The 19,860-nt window shown below is 36.5% G+C and overlaps 1 protein-coding gene across 1 annotated transcript in view; it reads left to right on the top strand.

Annotated features, from left to right (window-relative positions):
- Rcd-1 (Required for cell differentiation 1) overlaps nucleotides 1-19,498 on the top strand; it is a 57,027-nt gene extending 37,529 nt beyond the window's left edge. The window contains exons 5-6 of the mRNA XM_067149189.2: nucleotides 9,740-9,831; nucleotides 17,311-19,498. Of these exons, the coding sequence (XP_067005290.1) occupies nucleotides 9,740-9,831; nucleotides 17,311-17,497 (279 nt within the window). The 3' untranslated portion in view covers nucleotides 17,498-19,498. The remainder of the gene's footprint in view (nucleotides 1-9,739; nucleotides 9,832-17,310) is intronic.
- Nucleotides 19,499-19,860: the final 362 nt, after the last annotated feature.

Genomic DNA, 19,860 nt, shown 5'->3' with positions numbered 1-19,860 from the left:
TTTACGTCCAAGCACATCTTATTATGTTTGTTAATGTTTTAATGTGTTTATGTAATTTATTATAATGGACAGTTTTCATATCAACCAATGTAATATGAACTATAAAAACAACGCGAGAATATACTGTTACCTGTTGCTTTAGACTATCAACAGTGCATCCAAGCACATTTTACCATGTCTGTTAATGCTTCATTGTGCTTATGTAATTTATTATTTTAATGGACAATCAACACATAATTTCATATTAACTAATGTAATTACTGTTAATACGAATGCAGTATTAACCACCTTATAAGTGACAATTAAGCTTATCTCACACGACTAAGCATGTACATGTTAATGGAACTCCTTTTAACTGACAAGGCAAACGCCTATTGTAACTATCACAAAACTAGTTCAACATACTCATTATGCATAAAGATTAAGATAGATGACGAACTCATTCAATTATTCTTGTCAATAATTGGACATGTGTATATATTGTGTCATATTTTATTATGTATTAAGAGCATTTTAATTTGTGTATATATTTTTTTCTAATTTTACAGCTTAGCAAAGCATAAGAATAACCACCATAATGTTGTCAAATTCAGAATCTGTTATAAAGTTCTTAAATAGTGAGGCATAATACAAAGATGCAAATAATAAAAGATTCTAATACAATTAGCTGAAGATGACTTTGTAAGAGGTCGAAACTGGTCCTGTTATACGTGTTATGATAAATAAGTATTGATCAGGTGGAATTTTTCTTTCTTTTATGACATTTGGTGACTATCGATACGGAACAAAATGAAATTTATCAATCAAGAAAAAAGAATTTGCATCGGAAGGATTCTACATGTTTGACAAAACTTTTTTTTGCTAGTTGCTTTACATCGCACCGGCACAGATAGGTCTTATGGCGAAGATGGGACAGGGAAGGGCTGGGAGTGGGAAGGAAGCGGCCGTGGCCTTAATTAAGGTACAGCCCCAGCATTTGCCTGGTGTGAAAATGAGAAACCACGGAAAACAATCTTCAGGGCTGCTGATAGTGGGGTTCGAACCTACTATCTCCCGAATACTGGATACTGGCCGCACTTAAGTGACCGCAGCTATCGAGCTCGGTTTTGACAAAACTAGACAGATGCTAATGAGCAAATACTGTAATGTACAAATTGAGTGGTAGAGAAAGGACATGTGCCTGAAACACCTTAATAACAGAGTTTGGTACAATCCTAGTGTATTCACTTCAGCTTATAATACACTACTTCACAAAGAAATATATATGAATCATACCTTAAAATCCTTGTAGAAGAGAGATGTGTTCATTACCAATGCCAGGGACCCACCCAACCCACCCAAAAAACATACATTTACGTTTATAACCGAATAAAATATTTCACACGCCATTGACCATTAGCCGGCCAGCTACATACTGAGCCATTCGCCGACATGAGGTCATTCCCAGAATTCCTAACTCGCTGCTTCCCTTACCAACCGGCGCAAAATAAAAACACTGAAAAAGGCTCTCTTAGTAATGTAATTTAGTAGGAGAACCTATCTTTGCAAATTCAGACCAAGCTCTGTCATGAGGACAGTGGCCCCACTGGAAAAAGCTGAGAGAGGGGATGGAGAAATATATACGGTACCAGTTTGTGCAATACTATACAATTTTTCCAAGGAAGAAATTTGAGGTTGTTTTTCTAATAACTTTGTGCAGTTATGCTAGTTTTCTCGTTTGATGACATTTAGGCCTAGATAATTCATGCTGGATCCCTCATTTACTTATAATTATAAATCATTTAATTCATTCAAATAATGTTAAATAGCTCTCAAATATTAGGCCTATTGATTTTTTTTGAGGTGCTGGAGACTTGCCCACAACTGGAAGACTGCAGGAAGTTTATGTACCTCAAATCATCACAAAGGAGGAGAAAGATTAAAAGAAGCTGTGAAAGATGAGAGAGTTTCAGTGTTTATGGTTCTGATTACGTGCTTAGTATTGACGATAGTACAGTTCAGAACTTATCCGTAGAAGGGAGTGAAAGTTATTACAAATGCTAATGCTACAGAATGTTCACAAGTAATTATGAGTGTAATTCACAAACTTGAAATTTGTACCAGAATGTAGTTTCTATAATTCCAGATTCAGCACGTTACATGGCCAAGTGTATAAACACAGTTAGGGTTTTAGTTTCAGAAGGGTTAATACACACGCAGTGCTGGGCTCATAAACTGAATTTGGGGGGCAGTGTGTGGGCTGTGGAACTTCGTGCTTTGAACCAATGTGTTGTTCAGGCAAAACACATCTTCCTTAATACACAAAAGAGAAAGCATGCATACATTCAATTCTTGAATCAAAAATGAACCTGCTAAGGCTAAACTCTTCCCTGTTACTGTGATCACCAGGTGTAACTCATGCCGAGTACCTTGGAGAATATCTTCATGAATTAGAAGGCCTAGACTTTGTTGAAACTATTGAAGATGAGAGTGGTGTTCTGAACTATTTTAAAGCCTTGACCCCAAATGAAGTAACAAAAATTCATTACCTAGCTATGTTCTTGTTGAGCATTGTTCAAAATGTTGTAACTTGCTTCTCACATTAAAGAGCTCCAAATGCCGTTAATTCATGCACTACCGAGCTCGATAGCTGCAGTCGCTTAAGTGCGGTCAGTATCCAGTATTCGGGAGATAGTAGGTTCGAACCCCACTGTCGGCAGCCCTGAAAATGGTTTTCCGTGGTTTCCCATTTTCACACCAGGCAAATGCTGGGGCTGTACCTTAATTAAGGCCACGGCCGCCTCCTTCCCACTCCTAGCCCTTCCCTGCCACATCGTCGCTATAAGACCTATCTGTGTCGGTGCGACGTAAAGCACTAGCAAAAAAAAAAAAAATTCATGCACTTAAATAACCTATAAGCTTAATGTTCTTTCTAAGGGCTTTAAATTACTACTTTTTTTTTTTTGAGACAACCTTGGGTAAACTTTCCAGGCTACCAAAACAAATGCAGACACAGTCAGCATCCTTGTTTCAATCTGTAGGTAGAGCAAGCCTGAAAAAGCTGAACCACTTAATAGAGTTTGACACAGGAAAGTTTATCATTTCTTCTCTCGGTAAACTTTTTGATCGAAGAAGCATAATGGAAGGTGATTTAGAAAATGATGAACTCTCGTCTAATAAAGCAAATTCCCATCCTACGAGAACTCAACGTCAGAATACGTTGAAACATACACAGTGTTTAGTTACTAGTTCATGTAGAGCAGGTAGAGTGATTGCCATTCTTTTTTTTCTGAAACCAGAATATGAGCATTTTGTGGAAGCTGCGGTGAAGGCCTATGGATCCCAGTCAGTAATGTTGATAGTGAGAGAGCATTCTCAAATGTATTGTAATGTAATGTCTGAGAGGAGAGCAGCTCTGGCTCCCAATAATATGGAACTCATGATATCTCTGTCTTCCTCAGACTGATATGTAAATTACAGTAGAAGTCCGTTATAGCGAGAATTCATAACAGCGAAAAATTTACTCGCTATAACGGATTGTCGTTATATCCGATTTTTGTATAAAAGTCGGAAAACCCTTCATGCACTTTAAAATCGGTATGAAACGGCAATCAGTTTGTTCAAAACTTGCGTTTCCGTAGACGATATCCACACTATGGCTTACTTGTTTGTTATTTTTCGTAATCTGATACTACGTGAAAGTGTATGTTTAATTTCGTTCTGAAAAAATTATAGTACCGTACAGTATATCTCAGAATCCAAGATGAACCCCACTTTTTCCTTCAAAAAATTTAAATCAGGCTCAAAAAGTAGTTTGTAAAATCATATGAATGCCTTGTCTTACAGTAGGCCTACGCATTTTTAGACTATTTTTAGACGCCGAACATTGACTTTCATCACACCGTATTTCTTTATTTTTGGCGGCTGCACAGTTATTTATTTCCGCGGGTTTAAGGACCATTAACTCAACATAATACCGAAGAGAACTCGTTGAAAATTTTCCGGCAATACCTATTCCATGCATCTCTACAATACAACGATCCATCAGGAAATTATTCTTGTTGTCTATAAAACTGTTACTTTTACGCAGCGTCAGGTATAACCGGCTGCCGCTACATGCACATCTCGCTTGTCGGGTTCGCCCAAATTCAGCGGGTAGGGATGTATTGGCCTAATCGCGAACGTTGAAAGTCAACGAACAAGTTTATTGTGCCACGGTATGTCCATTCCGCCCTTGCGTTTATTGTGCACATACCTCACAATTTCATCTATTGGCATCATAATATCGACTAGAACCCGTTGAAAATTTGCCGGCAATACCTTTCCCACGTATCTTTACAATACGACTATCCATCACGAAAATATTTCTGCTGTCTATAAACCTTAATTTTACTAAGCGTCAAGTACAATAGACGTGTTATGACTCTGCCACTGAGTAGCCATGGCTTTTCTAAGAATTCAAAGGGTCGCATGCTTTGATGTCATTCTGCAGGTTTGAGAAACACACAGGCTCTGTACAACCGGTTGTCGCGGCTAGCAATGTGTGGTAAAAGAGGCGGTCGTTTATTTTCAATGAGTTCTGTGCACGTGTGAAAAGAAGCAGCGTGGTTACCGCGGTAGTCGCCAGTGGTATCCATTAACTTACTGTTAGGCCGCGAATGCAACAACCCTTGAGTTTTCGCATGAGATTCTGAGGGAGTCTTGGATTCAGAGAAATACGGTATCACTCCAGAGATTTCTATGGCAAACACCTCAGCTTTCTTCTTCAAACAGCGTCACCTAACCTAACCGTATATGTAGCCTATCATGAAAACATATTTGAAACACATGTAGAGAAATAACCTCCTCACGAAAAATTTACATGTAAATAGCCGTAACTAGACGCGAGAAGATATGAAATATCCTCTGAAATCAGTGATATACTCTGCCATATCTTGAGGTGTATCACATTCTTACTTAATTTCCGTATATAACATTAAAATTAAGGTATCGTTTACTTCAGTCTTTATTTTTAACGAGTTCACAACTGCTATCGGCCACGTTATTTACGCATTTATTACGAAAAGGTGTTTTCCTCTTTCATTTGAATTTTCTTTAGAGAACAGCAGTCAATGGGTATTACTAATAAACACCAACATCGCCTTTGAATGTCAACGAGAGAGCTCGCAAATGCACAAAGTGAGAAAACTATACCGTACCGATGATCGATAGCATTTTGTTGCAAACGTTTCAGTTTTCTTATTCGAACAGCGTCACGTATCCTAACTTAACTGTACTATACGTAATTTAACCAGACGCGGCAAAATATAAACTAACCTCTGAAATCAATTAAGCACTCTGCCATATCTCAAGGTGTATCCCATTCTTATTTAATTGCAGTATTTAGCCTCAAAATTAAGCGGTCGTTTAGTCAGCCTTAATTTTAACGAGTTAACAACCGTTATCGTGCACGTTATTTACGCATTTATTACGAAAATATGTTCTCTTTCATTTCGAATTTTCTTTACAGAATAACTGTCAACGGATATTACTAATCGACTCCTACATCGCCTTCGAATGTCGACGAGAGAAATCGCTAGTGCACATAGCGAGGAAATGATGCCAAAGGTAATCGATCGCATGCAATATCATCGCTGGGGTGCATAAATATCAGTAACGGAAAAAATAGCGCGCGCTTAATCGCTCGTAATAACGGATGCGCCAGTGATAGGGTTCTCGCTGTAACCGAAGGACGATACACAGTTTAATATAGGAATTTTGAAGGGACAGAAAAATGTCGTCGCTATAACGGAGTTCTCGTTATATGCTGTACTCGCTATAGCGGACTTCTACTGTATATACTTAAGCTAGGCCCTATTTGTTAAAGTGACAGCTGATACAATTTTTTCAAATTTCCATTCTTTGATATAATCTGTAATACTGTATGTATTCTAAGCAGAAGCATAACTCATGTATTTATATACTTAAGTAAAAATACAATGTTGTTATACTGCAAATATGCTATCAGCTAAGTTATTGGTTAGTGAAATTATTGACGAAATAAAATAGCTAAAAATCTATCAAAATAACTTAAAAAATGACAAAATTAGGGAAAATTTTTCAATACAAACAGGTGTGTCTATGAATGAAACTTCATGATAGAAACGAGACAGAAATTCACGAATATTCCATTATTTACACATTCACTGAGTATATAGGTGTTAATAAAGACTTTTTGCACAAGTTTACGATAAAGCCACCATTGGAACTTTAAATTTTTCAGAAATGTATGGAACCATCATTTGGCAAAATTTCTGATTAAACCGGTACATAAACGACAAAACAACTGAAAAATTCTGACAGAAAGAAGTTAAAAAGAACAGAAAAGACATTGAACATTACCAACATGTTTGTTACTTGCTACAAAAAGGGAGAAATAAGTGAAAGTTCTTTGCGATGTAAAAAGTGTGGTGTTCAGCTGCATGTTTTAAAGTTTGATGTATCAAACATTTGTATTAAGGAAATGTAACTTGTCTTCATGTCATTACTCATACGAAATTTCAGAAAAAGTCTCCTGTTGGTTGATTTTATGCTTTTTTGTATGTTAGCATGTTTCCAACCTCTCTGTTAAGCCATTTACTGTATTTACTTATATAATTTTCACCATTGCATAATTTGCATATCCTTATTCATAGAGTTCAAAATGGGGGAAATAATCTTTTGCTTATATCTGATGCTCCTGTTTTCTCAAGCATTTATGGTACTGTGCAGTTCAGTGAATGTTGTGAAATTTGAGTGGCTTGCAGCAGCCTTTCTGCTTTGAAATCTAGTATTTCAAAATTGCTGTGCTAAACTAGTTCATTTTGTGAATCAAACCTGACCTGGTGCTGTGATGCTCTGTGTAGTCAGTTACAAACATATTAAATTCTTTGCGAGTGTTTCATGTGTGTTTTATGACCTTGTAACTAGTTTTTATTGAATCCAAATATGCAAGTAATACTTTGAGTACAATGTGCAATAGTGGTAGAAAGCAGAGGTGCCAGCTATTATGGATTGTCCATAATGATTACGGATTTCACTTCGCAATTACGGCATTACTGTCAAAGGGGAAATTATTACGGAAAAGCAACATTTTCATGATAAAAATTAATTTCTGTTAAAGATAAGGAAAGAAGTCAAAAAAGTGTTCAATCCCTTAGAGCATTAATAGTCAATGCTCCTCGTTTCACTGTTTGCAAGTTGGTAACTAAACATATTTGGCGGTTATTTGGTTGTCACTTCTTTTTGTTTCCCGTGAGCGTTGTGAAATCATGGCCAGTCACATAGATATACACTGCTCTCTTAGCTAGAATGACGCATCAAGTCGGCCGTGAAGTAGGTTCTACTCCTTGCTTTGCTGTTCTCCAGTGCGCGCGTTCGGCTCTCTCTTTGTTGTGTGCGTAGACGTGAGTGGTATATTTAGCGTTTTTCACTTCTAATTATACTAGTCTTTGATTTGAAAAGAATTGATTGGTTTTGTAAAATGATGATTGACTTAAAATTTATTAGAAAATAAAGGCACTCACGAGTCTCGTTTATTGAATGGATGCGGCAGTTTTTTCTAACATCAAATCTGAGTTCATCTTGTTTGTCTAATGGTAATTTGGAAATAGCTGTTCGACTTCTGCAATAGTGGCTGTCATATCTTTTCAATTTGGAAGACCTAGGCCAATTATGTTTTGGACCTAAGTTAATTTTCATTGATATGTGTATCAGTAAGATTCTTTATAGTGGGGTGGAAAACATGATCAGTGATGGTACTAGAAGATATTTGTTCTCTTTTAGGGATTACTTTCTGATTTAGGACAATTGGCAATTTCTGATTTATTGTTCAAAGTGTTTTGCTTCATAGTTATTACATTGTGAAGTTTTTGGTTGGCAGATTTCTGAAGAGTCCCATTCCAAGTGTCTATTGTTAGAGGAGCACTGAATTGAGCATCATGATGAACCATATCGTCATATGCTTCAGTTAATTATGTATAACACTGTGGATATATTTTACTTAAAGCATCATGGCATGGAAGGAGACAAAGGCCAGATAGGGAGGTGGGCCGCACCCTAGGCAAGTCATCTAGTATCGATCCAGTAGAAACAGATATTCCAAGTTTGAAAGGAGCCATTGGCTGAGAAGTTGTCACGTAGACCCTTGTTCTCTGGTTCAAATTTAACCGACTGCAGACTGGAGGGGAGAATCTTTGAACGTTGGGATCCACCAAACAGTGAAATCTGGCTGACCAACTTCTTCTACCCAGGAATAGAATCATTTGAAAATAAGGTGAGAAATCCGTCACTGAGCTATAATTCCACAATTTTGACTTGTTGAGAAAATGAGAATAGAATTACTATCTACCTGAGTATGATAATGATTAGTTGTGTTCTGTTGATTATAATTGCATTTAAACATAAAGCTGTTCGAACTTGAGTGGCCGTTAGAAGAGGAGTGCCAGTGTATCGTGGGGAACCCCCATCGCAACGGCATCACAGTGAGGCTTTAAAAGGGCCAGTGGAAGGGGAACCACTCTCATTTGGTTCTCAGTCGTTCTTATTCACTGGCGAAAACGTTTGTCAGTGGCATGTTACTCGATGTCCGTTGATGTGTGTGTGAATTCAGTCACACGCTAGAAGCGAACTCTTTATTTGTAACTTTGTTAATGAATGTAGTCGCATTTCCTATCGATATACTCTTTTGTATAAGATATATTTAGAGATTTTTCTTGTCGTCTATCTTTTCCGAACGTCACCACGCGCTCTTACCCTGAGTTTAGTCCATTTTATGACAGGATACGGTGCAATATAGTTGTGCATTCAAAAGGCATTTCTTCCTGTAAAGAAATTTTATTTCATTTGTAAGCCAAATGGAATTTGTTTTTGTTGAGCTTTTGGTGTCGGCTTGAAAATTAAGATTTTTTCTGAACAGAGTTTAAAAATTTTGGAATGAAATTTTAGTGCCAAAAACTGTATTAGTGCCATATAGAAGAGGCTACTTAAAAAAAGAAGAGACTGTTGTACTATCACATGGTGCAGGGGTGCATTGATGAACTTTAGAACTAGTTTTCTGTAGGTCAAAATTTTTCCAGAAAAAGGAATAGTTTTCCAGAAAAAGGAATAGTTTCTCTGAACTTATTAAAAGAGACTCACATGAAACTTGCAGACTTTATAAAAAAAACTATACAATTTTTAATATGACAGTTTTTAAATACATCAATTTGTTTATGCAACAAATTATTTTGAAATTACAAAGAAAAATTATAGCAAATATCTGAAAAATCATAGGTCAGCACAAGATATGAAAATAAAAATAAAACCATCATCAAAGCGTGTGAATAAATTGCAGAAAATATCATGCAAAAATGTCAGTTCTTTGCACAAGTTAAGAGAAGTCTTGTCTTGCACAGATCTCTATATGATTGAATTACTTGTAGTAAAGAAGGTCTGTATTGTGACTGCCATGTCTCTTGAAAGATTATTTCCAAATGCTGATGTTCTTTTGATGGCTTTTTAAAGGTCTACATTTATGGTATGAATTACAGCTATGGTTGAGAAATATATTTAAAGCGTTTTCCTTGTATCATTTACATTACAGTTGTTAATATACTTCCCTGTAATGTCTTGTAATTGTTTATATTAAAATACACCTTTATAGGAGAAATTTTGTATTCTTTACGGCAGAGAGTGTGTATTAAGACAGTTACTTTCAGTGTTAAACTGGCAGTGAATGCTAACTATACTTCTTTCTCTCCAGGGCAAGATGGTGCTATCTTTAGCTAAAGATCCATCTGCAAGACTGTTGAAGCATGTGGTTCGCTGTTACTTAAGACTATCTGATAATCCCAGGTATGTGTCGTTATTGTAATTTACTTATTTCTTACATACATTATATGAAATACACAAACACAGTTATAAAGAATAGGTGTAATTAAACAAAATTATTCAAAAAATGATAAGTTAGTGAACATTCCAGGTTCAAATTAGTATTTGCTCTCAATCAGCATTACTTTGAAAATAATTTGTGATCTTACTTTGCTTTGGAAATGTTATCTTGGCTCAAACAACAATTTCTTTAAGATCATGAAGTGCTATAAAAATCTTGTATTTTACTCTTGGTTGAATTCAGAAAAAAAGTATCAGGTTTTTGTTACCATTGTTAAAGTTCAAAAGTTGATGGTACTGGTTCTTTCGCTTGGAGGTCTGGGTTATCTTAATCAATAGTTTCATTTCCCACTTTATCAAGGATCTAGTCATGTGTTGGCATTCTATCTATGTATACCAAGCAAAATGACTGCATGGTACATGTAAAGCTTACATTCAGGACATAATGGGTTTGAATCCTGCCCATTGGCAGCCTTGAAGATGATTCTCCATTGTTTTTGAGTTCCACACTGAGTAAATGTTGGAGCTGTACCTTAATTAAGGCCATGCCTTCCCATTCCTAACCAGTTCCTGTGCCCATCATCAACAAAAGCCTGTGTTACACAGATATTCGTTTTCCATCAGGCCAATTTCAAAAATGTAAACAAACTACTCAGCAAAATACTAAAATGTATGTATGTTTAGTCATCAGCCCCAAGGCTGGTTGGATCCTCAACAGTTCCGCCATGAGCTGTCATAGATAGCCTAGGCATCACTGAAGAGGCGTACTAGGGAAATGAGGAGTGAGGTAGTTTCCCGTTGCTTTCCTCACCGAGCCAGAAGTTGCTATTACATATCAGTCTGCCAAGCCCACTGAAATGCATGCACCAACCGACCCTATGATCAATATTTTCACACCATTCATAGCAGGGACTGGCTACGTAAGGAATGGCATTACTAGCATCGCTCATACCTCAGTCACTCTCATTTTGTCAAAGCCAAGGATAAGACAGAGACAGATCAATGAAAGTAACAAAATTGCTCTAGCCCATACCAGAAGACTTAGTGCACTGTAAACACTAGGTCCTGCCAGAAAAGGCATATAAATAAAAAATAAGGGTTTGGTCAATCAGTAACACATTAGAACTAACAAATAAATGAAAGCACTAGAATTATATTTTTTGTTGTCATCAACTTGTACTCTAGCGAATTGGGTAAACTTATAGAGAAACATCTAAAAGAAAACAATTCACCATAAGAAACTAAAGAAATAATCAACCTGTTAAAAATCTAATGTTTATGTTCAACAACTAAATATATTGTCAAAAGGAAGGATCAGCCATGAGTTCATCATTGTTAGGAATAATAGCAAACATTTTCCTAAATAATATTGAGAACAATCTCTTAACCAGCCTATGTTCCAAAGGGATCTTGGACTGCAGCAGGAAGCATAATTGGCAATCATACAAATTTTAGTGAAAAATGGAAGGGTATGTATAGGTACTTTAAGCCAGAAACAGGTTCCAAGAAGGACATTCCACGAATCATTAATGAACAAGGGGAGTGTGTATGTGAGGATCTTCAAAAGGCAGAAGTATTCAGTCATCTTGTCGCCATAAGACCTATATCTGTCAGTGCGATGTAAAGCAACTTGCAAAAAAAAAAAAAAAATCAGTCAGCAGTATGTAAAGATCGTTGGTTACAAGGATAATGTCAAGATAGAGGAGGTGACTAATGCTAAAGAAGTATTAAAATTTACATATGATGACATTTTAATAATGGGTTGGGATATAGTACCCTATCTGAAGTACTTATTTGATTATTGTTTGCATGAAGGAGCTATTATACCAAATGAATGGAGAGTTGCTATAGTAGCCCCTGTGTATAGACATAAAACCGAAAATTACAGACCAGTAAGTTTGACATGTTGCATGTAAGCTTTGGGAAAGCATTCTTACATGTTTGCAAAATTAATAACTGGTTCAATAAAGGCAGTTTGGGTTTAGGAAATGTTATTCCACTGAAGCTCAACTTGTAGGATTCCAGCCAGATATAGCAGATATTTGCCTGCTGCCATTTCTTGATGGATACAGTACTTTTGTATCCAACTCTTGGCACAGGCCAGAGTAAAGTGTAGCTTCCACCGAAGTCCCAGTCTCATCCATGGCTGTGACAATATGGAAGCTGCTGGGGTATGGGTGGTGCTGAGTAATGACATTCAGAGCACGACTAGTGCATCTGAGTGTTATGAAAGGTGTTGCTCATAGGGTCAGTCGTGCTGCAATAGCACTTTCTGACCCAGTGAGGAAAGCAATGGCAAACTACCTCACTCCTCGTCTTGCCTAGTACGCCTCATTTTGGTGCTGCCATTGGTTTTTGGGTTTCCTTATAACCGCATAACCTTTGGTGGTGCTATTTGAGGATCCAACCAGCCTCTGGGCTGATGACCTAACAGACAGACATAGCAGATATCTTGGATTCAGGAGGTCAAATGGACTGTATCACGATTGACATGCCTAAGCATTTGATAGTGTGGATTATGGAAGAGTAGTGGCAAAAATGAGTGCAATTGGACTAGACAAAAGAGTGACTGAATGGGGTACTATACTTCTAGAAGATAGATCTCAGAGAATTAGATTAGGCAAGGCTTTATCTGACCCTGTAAATTAAAAGGGGAATTCCTCAAGGCAGTTTCATTGGACCTTTATGTTTTCTTATACCGCCAAACGGGTATACTTGCAACACTTTTCAAATTCAAAGCTGTGTAGCATAAAAACTAAATGGTATAGGTGAAAAGTTATTTCACACACAGTTTAATAGTGGGATAGAATACAACCTAACATAACAAAGAACAACATATTTTGCACCAATTTTTTTCTGGGCACCAAAAACTGGTGTGTTGCAAGTAACCCCACTAGCGAGGTTACTTGCAACAGTCATTTCAATTTCATACAATGTGTGAGTTCGTCAACAACTGGGGTTACTTGCAACACTTATTACATTTTTCTAGCATTCTGAAGATCTTAGGTTACAAGAATACCAGTCCAAAAATTTTGGGAAATTATATAACAGTATTTTATTTTAATATTTGTAATAGAAAAATATTTACAAAAGTTAACATTGGAAATCTGCAAAACCCTCAAACTCTGCTGTACGGCAACTTGAAAATATTCATTGAAAGAGTGATGTACTCTGTGATTGTTGGAGACTTCAAACATTTTACAATGTTTTCCAGTTTCACGTTCATGACGTCATCAACCAAGGGAAAAATAAGAATGTTGTCAACCTTTTTACTTCTTCTCATAAATGAACAAGTAATGTTCTCCTTGTCTTTTATATCTTTCACCTGAGCCACAAACCACTTGAATTCCTTCTTGTTTCTTCTGAATCATAATATAATTTTACAAGAACAAATTTCTCTGCCATAATGTCATTGGAGGCGTGTGGTTCTACATCTGGTCCATGGGTTGGTTCATCTTCATCACTGGTAGAAGTTTCAGATTCTGGGGAAACATGGAGCTGAGGAAGCCTTCTTTTTGAGGCAGTTTTAGGAGTCGATGTTTCAACATTCGTTGTCGGCAATGATTGTGTCGAATCATCTGGTGTGACAGTTTGACCGGGTTCAACATGAATTCTTCGTTTGTGTCCCTGAACAGGGGAAGACTGTCCAAATCTGGCCTCCTTCAACACACTGACAAAAGTGTCAGACCGAGTCAGAAGCATTGTTTTTACCATCTTCTGAGTCGTCAGGGATGTTTTGTAAGCACTTGATCAGGACTAAATGAATAAATGCCTGTTGCTCGAAACCCCAAACGCAAGTTTTCCGTAATCTTCTCCATCTTGTTAATGGCTTTTTTCAGGAATCCAGGGATTATGGCCTTTGGAATGGTGCCTTTAAACTTTGCTTTGTACTGCATAAGGACTTCTCTCCATTTGACTTGTAGGGGGCAAAAAATTGCAACGTCTAGGGGCTGGCGAAGTGACTGATGCCCAATAGTTCGGCTTGGAATACCGAGCAGTTAATGTCTAACCTTTTTATTTCAATGAAGATTTCCTTAGAGTTTTTCTCGACTACCATTCCTGCTCCGACATGGTTTTGCGTTTTCGATCCGTCTGTGAAGATAAGGACGTCTGCTTTATCTACAGCTCCTGAAGTATCTATGTTTATGTGATTCTCTCTAGGATGGTTTCTTCTTGGTCTTGTTTGGATTTCAGTTTCTTTCAGTGAAGGAACTACTGCATTCGTGGGTTGACCTCTGGAGATGGCTTTGATGCCGTTGTGTAAAAGAATGGCTGCATCTATGGGCATTGTGCAGGCTATAGCTTGCAAAGCATTGTTGGAGACTGTTCTGTATGCCTTTGTTGCAAATATCAGAAAATATCTTTGTATTTGTTGTAATAAATTAAATGTATTAATTTTAAATTTATTTGTAATAAATTAAATTTTTTAATTTAAAATTTAACTGAAGAAGCCCAGCAGGCAAAGATGGTAGGTAGCCCATCGGTTTTTGGGCTTAAGAATTAAGGTAGGAAAGATAGGCAAGGATATAAAGTTAATCAAAAAATGTATCTAATTTAATCTGAGCCCAAATTTTTTAAAGAGGGTATTTAAGGACTTGAAAATATGTGATCAATTTGACGTAGATAAACTTATATGATTGTCAGTTTTTCCACAAACTTATATCAGCTGATGATGACACAGAGGGGCATTGAAACTAGTTCTGATTGATATATATGTTGTAATTATGTATTGAATAACGTGGACTCAAATTATAATAAAAGTTGTACCCTACTATGTTTTATTTGGCGTCTCTGAAAATCGTTTAGGTAAGTGGGGACATAAGATTATTATTATTATTATTATTATTATTATTATTATTATTTGTTAGGTACGTTGGCAAGCAAAACAATTGTTATAATTGGATAGCTTTCATCACATTTTAAACTTACTTCTTTCCAAAAAATACCTATATCGGCCTAAATTACAAGATATTAAATGATCACTTTTGTAATGATCTTGCCTGCTATATAAATAGCAACAACCGTGAACATTTCTCAACTAAAGTAAACTTGTTTCCTCATCCCGAGGTGGTACAGCTCTTTTTAGACACACCCCCAGTGGAGGGGAGTTACACGTACCATTTTTGCTGCACATCAACCTTCCTGCCATTCGTAAATCTTTGGCAGTACGGTACCGGGAATCGAACTGAGACTCCCGAGAATGGTAGCTAATTGTGCTAACCATTACGGTGGCAGACATTATTAACTACAAAACACAGACATATAGCATGACTGATGCATGCTTGCAATGCGCGGGTCAGACACGGAAGCTATTAACCTATTTGTGTGACGTCATCGGAACTGCAGTAGGCCTACGCTATGGAGGCAAACATTTCTTTACTACGAAATACAGATGTACTGCATGACTTTGGCGCATGTTTTCATTGCGTAGGTCATACGGATGAAACTATTCACAAATTTTTGCGATGTCATCAGAGCTGCAATAAAACTTGTACCCGCTTTGAAGTGGAATTGTTGTTCACTGGCGAATTACATTGGGAGGGGGTCCTTGTATGCAAGATTTTTTTCCCCCCATTTTCTTTGTCTCAAAAAGCCAGGGAGGGTCTAATACACGAGTAAATATGGTATAAGGATGAAGACGACCCCGGATTGAGTTGAAACCAGTCCCTTCAGTAGTGAAATGGTCTATAAATCTCTTTGTCATTTTACTTGTAGTATATAGAAAGGTGGATGGTTAACCTCGTACCTCCTGATTACATGTCAATACGAATAACATTAAGTTCATATGATATTAATGGGTTTGCATAGTTTTATTTAGTAGCCGGGCTAAGTGGCTCAGAAGATTGAGGCGTTGGCCTTCTGACCCCAGCTTGGCAGGTTCGATCCTGGCTCAGTCCGGTGGTATTTGAAGGTGTTCAAATTCGTCAGCCTCGTGTCGGTCGATTTACTGGCATGTGAAAGTACTCCTAAATTTATAGCAAAAACGTTGTCATTACTCTACTGGCGCTTGAAATATGTTTTTATGATACATATGAGGTTAAGTGAAATTGAACATACCTTTCATGTTGTCTCAGAATTTAGAAGACAACTAACGAGTAAACCATAGTATGAAAATGTGCAAATGCAGGTTTTGAACAAACTGATTGCTGTTGCATACCGATTTTAATGTGTGTGAAGTTGTTCCCAGACTTTTACAAAAAATCGGGTATAACCACAGTCCACTGTAGCAAGTAAATTTTTTTGCCATTCTGAATTCTTGCTATAACAGACTTCTACTGCACCTCACTTCTCATTCCCTTATACGCCTCTCGAATGACACTTATGCTGTTTATAACAACTGATGGTGGATCTGTTAAGGTTCAAACCAGCCGTGGGCTGAGGTTTCAGCGTACATGTGCTCTATGCTAAAAAAGTTAATTTCTGGACAGAATTGTTTGTGTAGCCAAGTCAATTTTCTAGAATTCTTGGGCACATCCATTACCATTATTGTTATTGGTATCAGGCTGACTTAAGCTTATGATATTTGCTGTATGATGGATTAAAAATGAAAATTATATTTTCTTATTCAATAACTTTATTTACCATTTTACACTTTTTTTACCATGTTTTAAACATTTTTTCCATTGATAAAGAAGCATTTTATTCACTATTTTCTCAGGTCCCTAGAAACTGGAATAATTTACCAAGAAATATGTTCGATATATTTCCAACTTTGAAATCCTTTTAGAAAAGTTCAGATAACAATTGATAGGGAATCTGCCACCTGTGGGATCAGTGCTGATTGATTGATTGATTGATTGATTGATTGATTGATTGATTGATTGATTGATTGATTGATTGATTGATTGATTGATTGATTGATTGATTTTATACTAATGCTCCTGATGGCAACTTGTCTCTGATATTCCAGATCATTATTAGTCAGTAGAGGTGTACGTAACCTGTGGCCTTTTTCATTTAGAAGTCAAATTTTCTCGGCATATTCAGCACACAGTAAACTTTCATGAATGTTGTTCAGTTAGCTTTGAATTGAGTATAATCTTGTAATATTGGTAGTGTATAAATTTCAAAATACTAAAATTTACAATTCACAAAAACCCTCTTTTTTACTGTCAATTATATCTAAATTTGAAGACGAATTTTGCAGAGTTCAAGTTATTCAGATTAAACAATTTCTAATTAGTCGAATCCTACTCCATTATTGATTTAAACAGTAAGTTTCCATCCTCAAAAATGTCTCTCAGAGTAATCTGGCTTAATAAACAACATAGTATTACTTATGAACATTAAATTAGAAATCTCTCCCTTCTGTTGAATCTTACAGTTGGGAAGTGCCAACAACGTTAGAAAGATGATGTTTTATATGTTTGTGAAATATGAAGATGACAAATAGAAATTGGGTACTTTATTTTTATAACCTTGTGATGTACATTCTCATTTCAGAGCTCGTGAAGCGCTCCGCCAGTGTCTGCCGGACCAGTTACGTGATGCCACATTTGCCAACTGTCTACAGGATGACAAGTCAACTAAGCATTGGCTGTCCCAGTTGTTGAAGAATCTGGAGACTGGTTCAGCTGTAGGAGTGGGTGACCCTCGCAATGTTGGCATCTCCCCTTTGGCGCCTCAGTGAATCTCTTGATTCAATGTTCTGAGCTATATACCGTATATACACGAATAATCCGCACAATTAATTAATCCACATACACTGATTTTAGGAGAGGAAGTTTTAAAAAAAAAATTAAAGAGTGGTTTATTTCCAAGAAATGAATCCTATGCAAAACAGCGTGTCATAATTTTCGTGATCATCTAGAAGCCATTCAGCAATGTTATTAATTTGAAAACCTAATCCGCTGCGTTTAGCCAGCCCCAGCTAGTTTGAAGCCTGTATTGCTTAGTTCTCTGGCTATAGCTAAAACCTTTAGCTAGCACATTTCACCTGTAACTGCATGTCTACATTGCCTCTTTTTGTTTGCATAATCATGCAGCCTATTTTCAAGATAGGAATACTTCACTTGTTGGCTGCAAAACACCCAGCGATTACCATTTGTTTCTTGAAGTAGAGTTTTACGTTTTGGCCAGTCATGAATGCCACTTTTGCTGATATTGTGCTTTCTTCCTGCTATATAATTTCTAATATTTTCTGCATCTTCAAAAACACAAACATATTATTTAGCCACAAACAAGCTATAACTAGAACTTGTTGCAACCATACTTTGATCCGCACCTCTAACTAGGTAATGATGGCCATGCGCAGTGTTGAAGTATACAGGATTCAGGTATTATGAGGATGGTAACAACCTTGTACTGAATGATTGTGTATACCTGCATTTTTCAGTTCCAACTAAAAAAAACCTTTCTCCATGCCAACTTAAAAGAAAAGGATTTTCATGGAGTATTTGCGTATATGCGGTATTTATTTCATAAACTAGTGAAACAGCTAGTCCTATAATTTACTTAACCTCACTTAAAGTGTGAGGTTTCTTTTTTGCTGAATATCAGCAAGCTCCATATTATTTTATGTTTAATGTTAGGTGACCTGTTGGTTTGGTTGCTTATCAAATCCTCCTAAAAGTATCCATTCGGAAAGATATTGCACGACTGTATAGAATGTAAGTAACTTAGGTGTTGATTTATAAAGTTAAAACAGATGGTTACCTAAATGATTTGTTATCTAGTGTGAGAGAATTCCATGTTTATTATCATGGCAATGTGCTGGGAGAGCTCTCTCTATTTTCTTCTTTGACAGTTTCAGTATTGTTATAGTTTATATACCCTTCCCTACATGCCTATGATAATAACATGTTTTAATCATGAATATCATTATTGTAAATAGGTGTATTTATTGAGGTGTTTGGTCTTTGTAAATATGTACTTGTAGTGTGTTTATACCTGTGGGTATTTAAGTGATTGAGGAGTGAGAGTTTGGTGGGTGTTTTATTTAAATTATTGATAAGCATGTCTCTATGAAGATTTTGTGATAAACTTTGTGTGCAATGTATGGACTTCATGTTTGTGTGTGAAACTGGTTTCTGTGTAAGGGCACAGAACCTTCATCCTGTGTGTGCCAAGACGCATGAAATGTAAGCTTTAAGGGGATAAATATTCCTCAAGCCTTCAATGGAGATCTTCATACCTTAGTACAATTATTGTGGAAGTCGTGAGAACAGATGAATATAGTACTTTCATCAGAGTGGTTTTCTGCCATTTCTTCCTGCTGAAGTATGTTTTTAAATTCTCCCCTGTCATTAGCATGAACTAGGGAAAATACTTCATGTTCCCTTCGGGATGTGGGAGTTACGGTATACCTGAATATTTGTGTTTCAACATTGTTTTATTCATAAGCATAGGTCTGAATCTATCAGTGGATGCAAGAACATTAGCAATATGTGTGTACTCTCATGCTGATCAGTTAACTTTCTAGTAGTTTAATTACAGCTTATATTGCTTATTGAAAATTAGAATTGTATAAACGTTGTAAAAGAACTAAATTATTTCATTAACTTACAATAATATAAGTATTGGATGATCTGTGACTCACAAACCAGCAGTAAAAGGTTAGAATGATTATGATTAATGATTGCAAGTGTTATAATTATGATTTATATTATTGAGTAAAATTTAAGTAACTTAATGCCTGAAAAGTTTTGGCGTTCTGATTAAGAAAGACTCCCAGAATTTAGTAGATTGCCCTTGTTGAAATGAAAACTTTCCTGAATCAATTCATCGTCATCATTTTACATTTCCAGTTTCCAATTCATATTTTACTGGAGTACCTGCAAGTTTTAATTATTATGAAATTTGAAAATAATTATTATCGTTTTCTTTCCTGAAATATACATGTTAGTATGTAATGACAGTTCTCGTAGTCTGCCTGTGTCCACAGACAGACAGATTCCACTGATTGTTGCAAATATTACACCTCATTTTGACATAATGTGTTTTCGAAAACTGACCCACTGCTTAAACTTTCATTTGACATTCCTTTTACTATGG

This window comes from Anabrus simplex, chromosome 6 (assembly GCF_040414725.1).
Source record: "Anabrus simplex isolate iqAnaSimp1 chromosome 6, ASM4041472v1, whole genome shotgun sequence".
In the NCBI taxonomy this organism is placed as follows: domain Eukaryota; kingdom Metazoa; phylum Arthropoda; class Insecta; order Orthoptera; family Tettigoniidae; genus Anabrus; species Anabrus simplex.
Note: the sequence above shows the minus strand (reverse complement) of the source record. Positions and strands in the feature narration are given on the sequence as shown.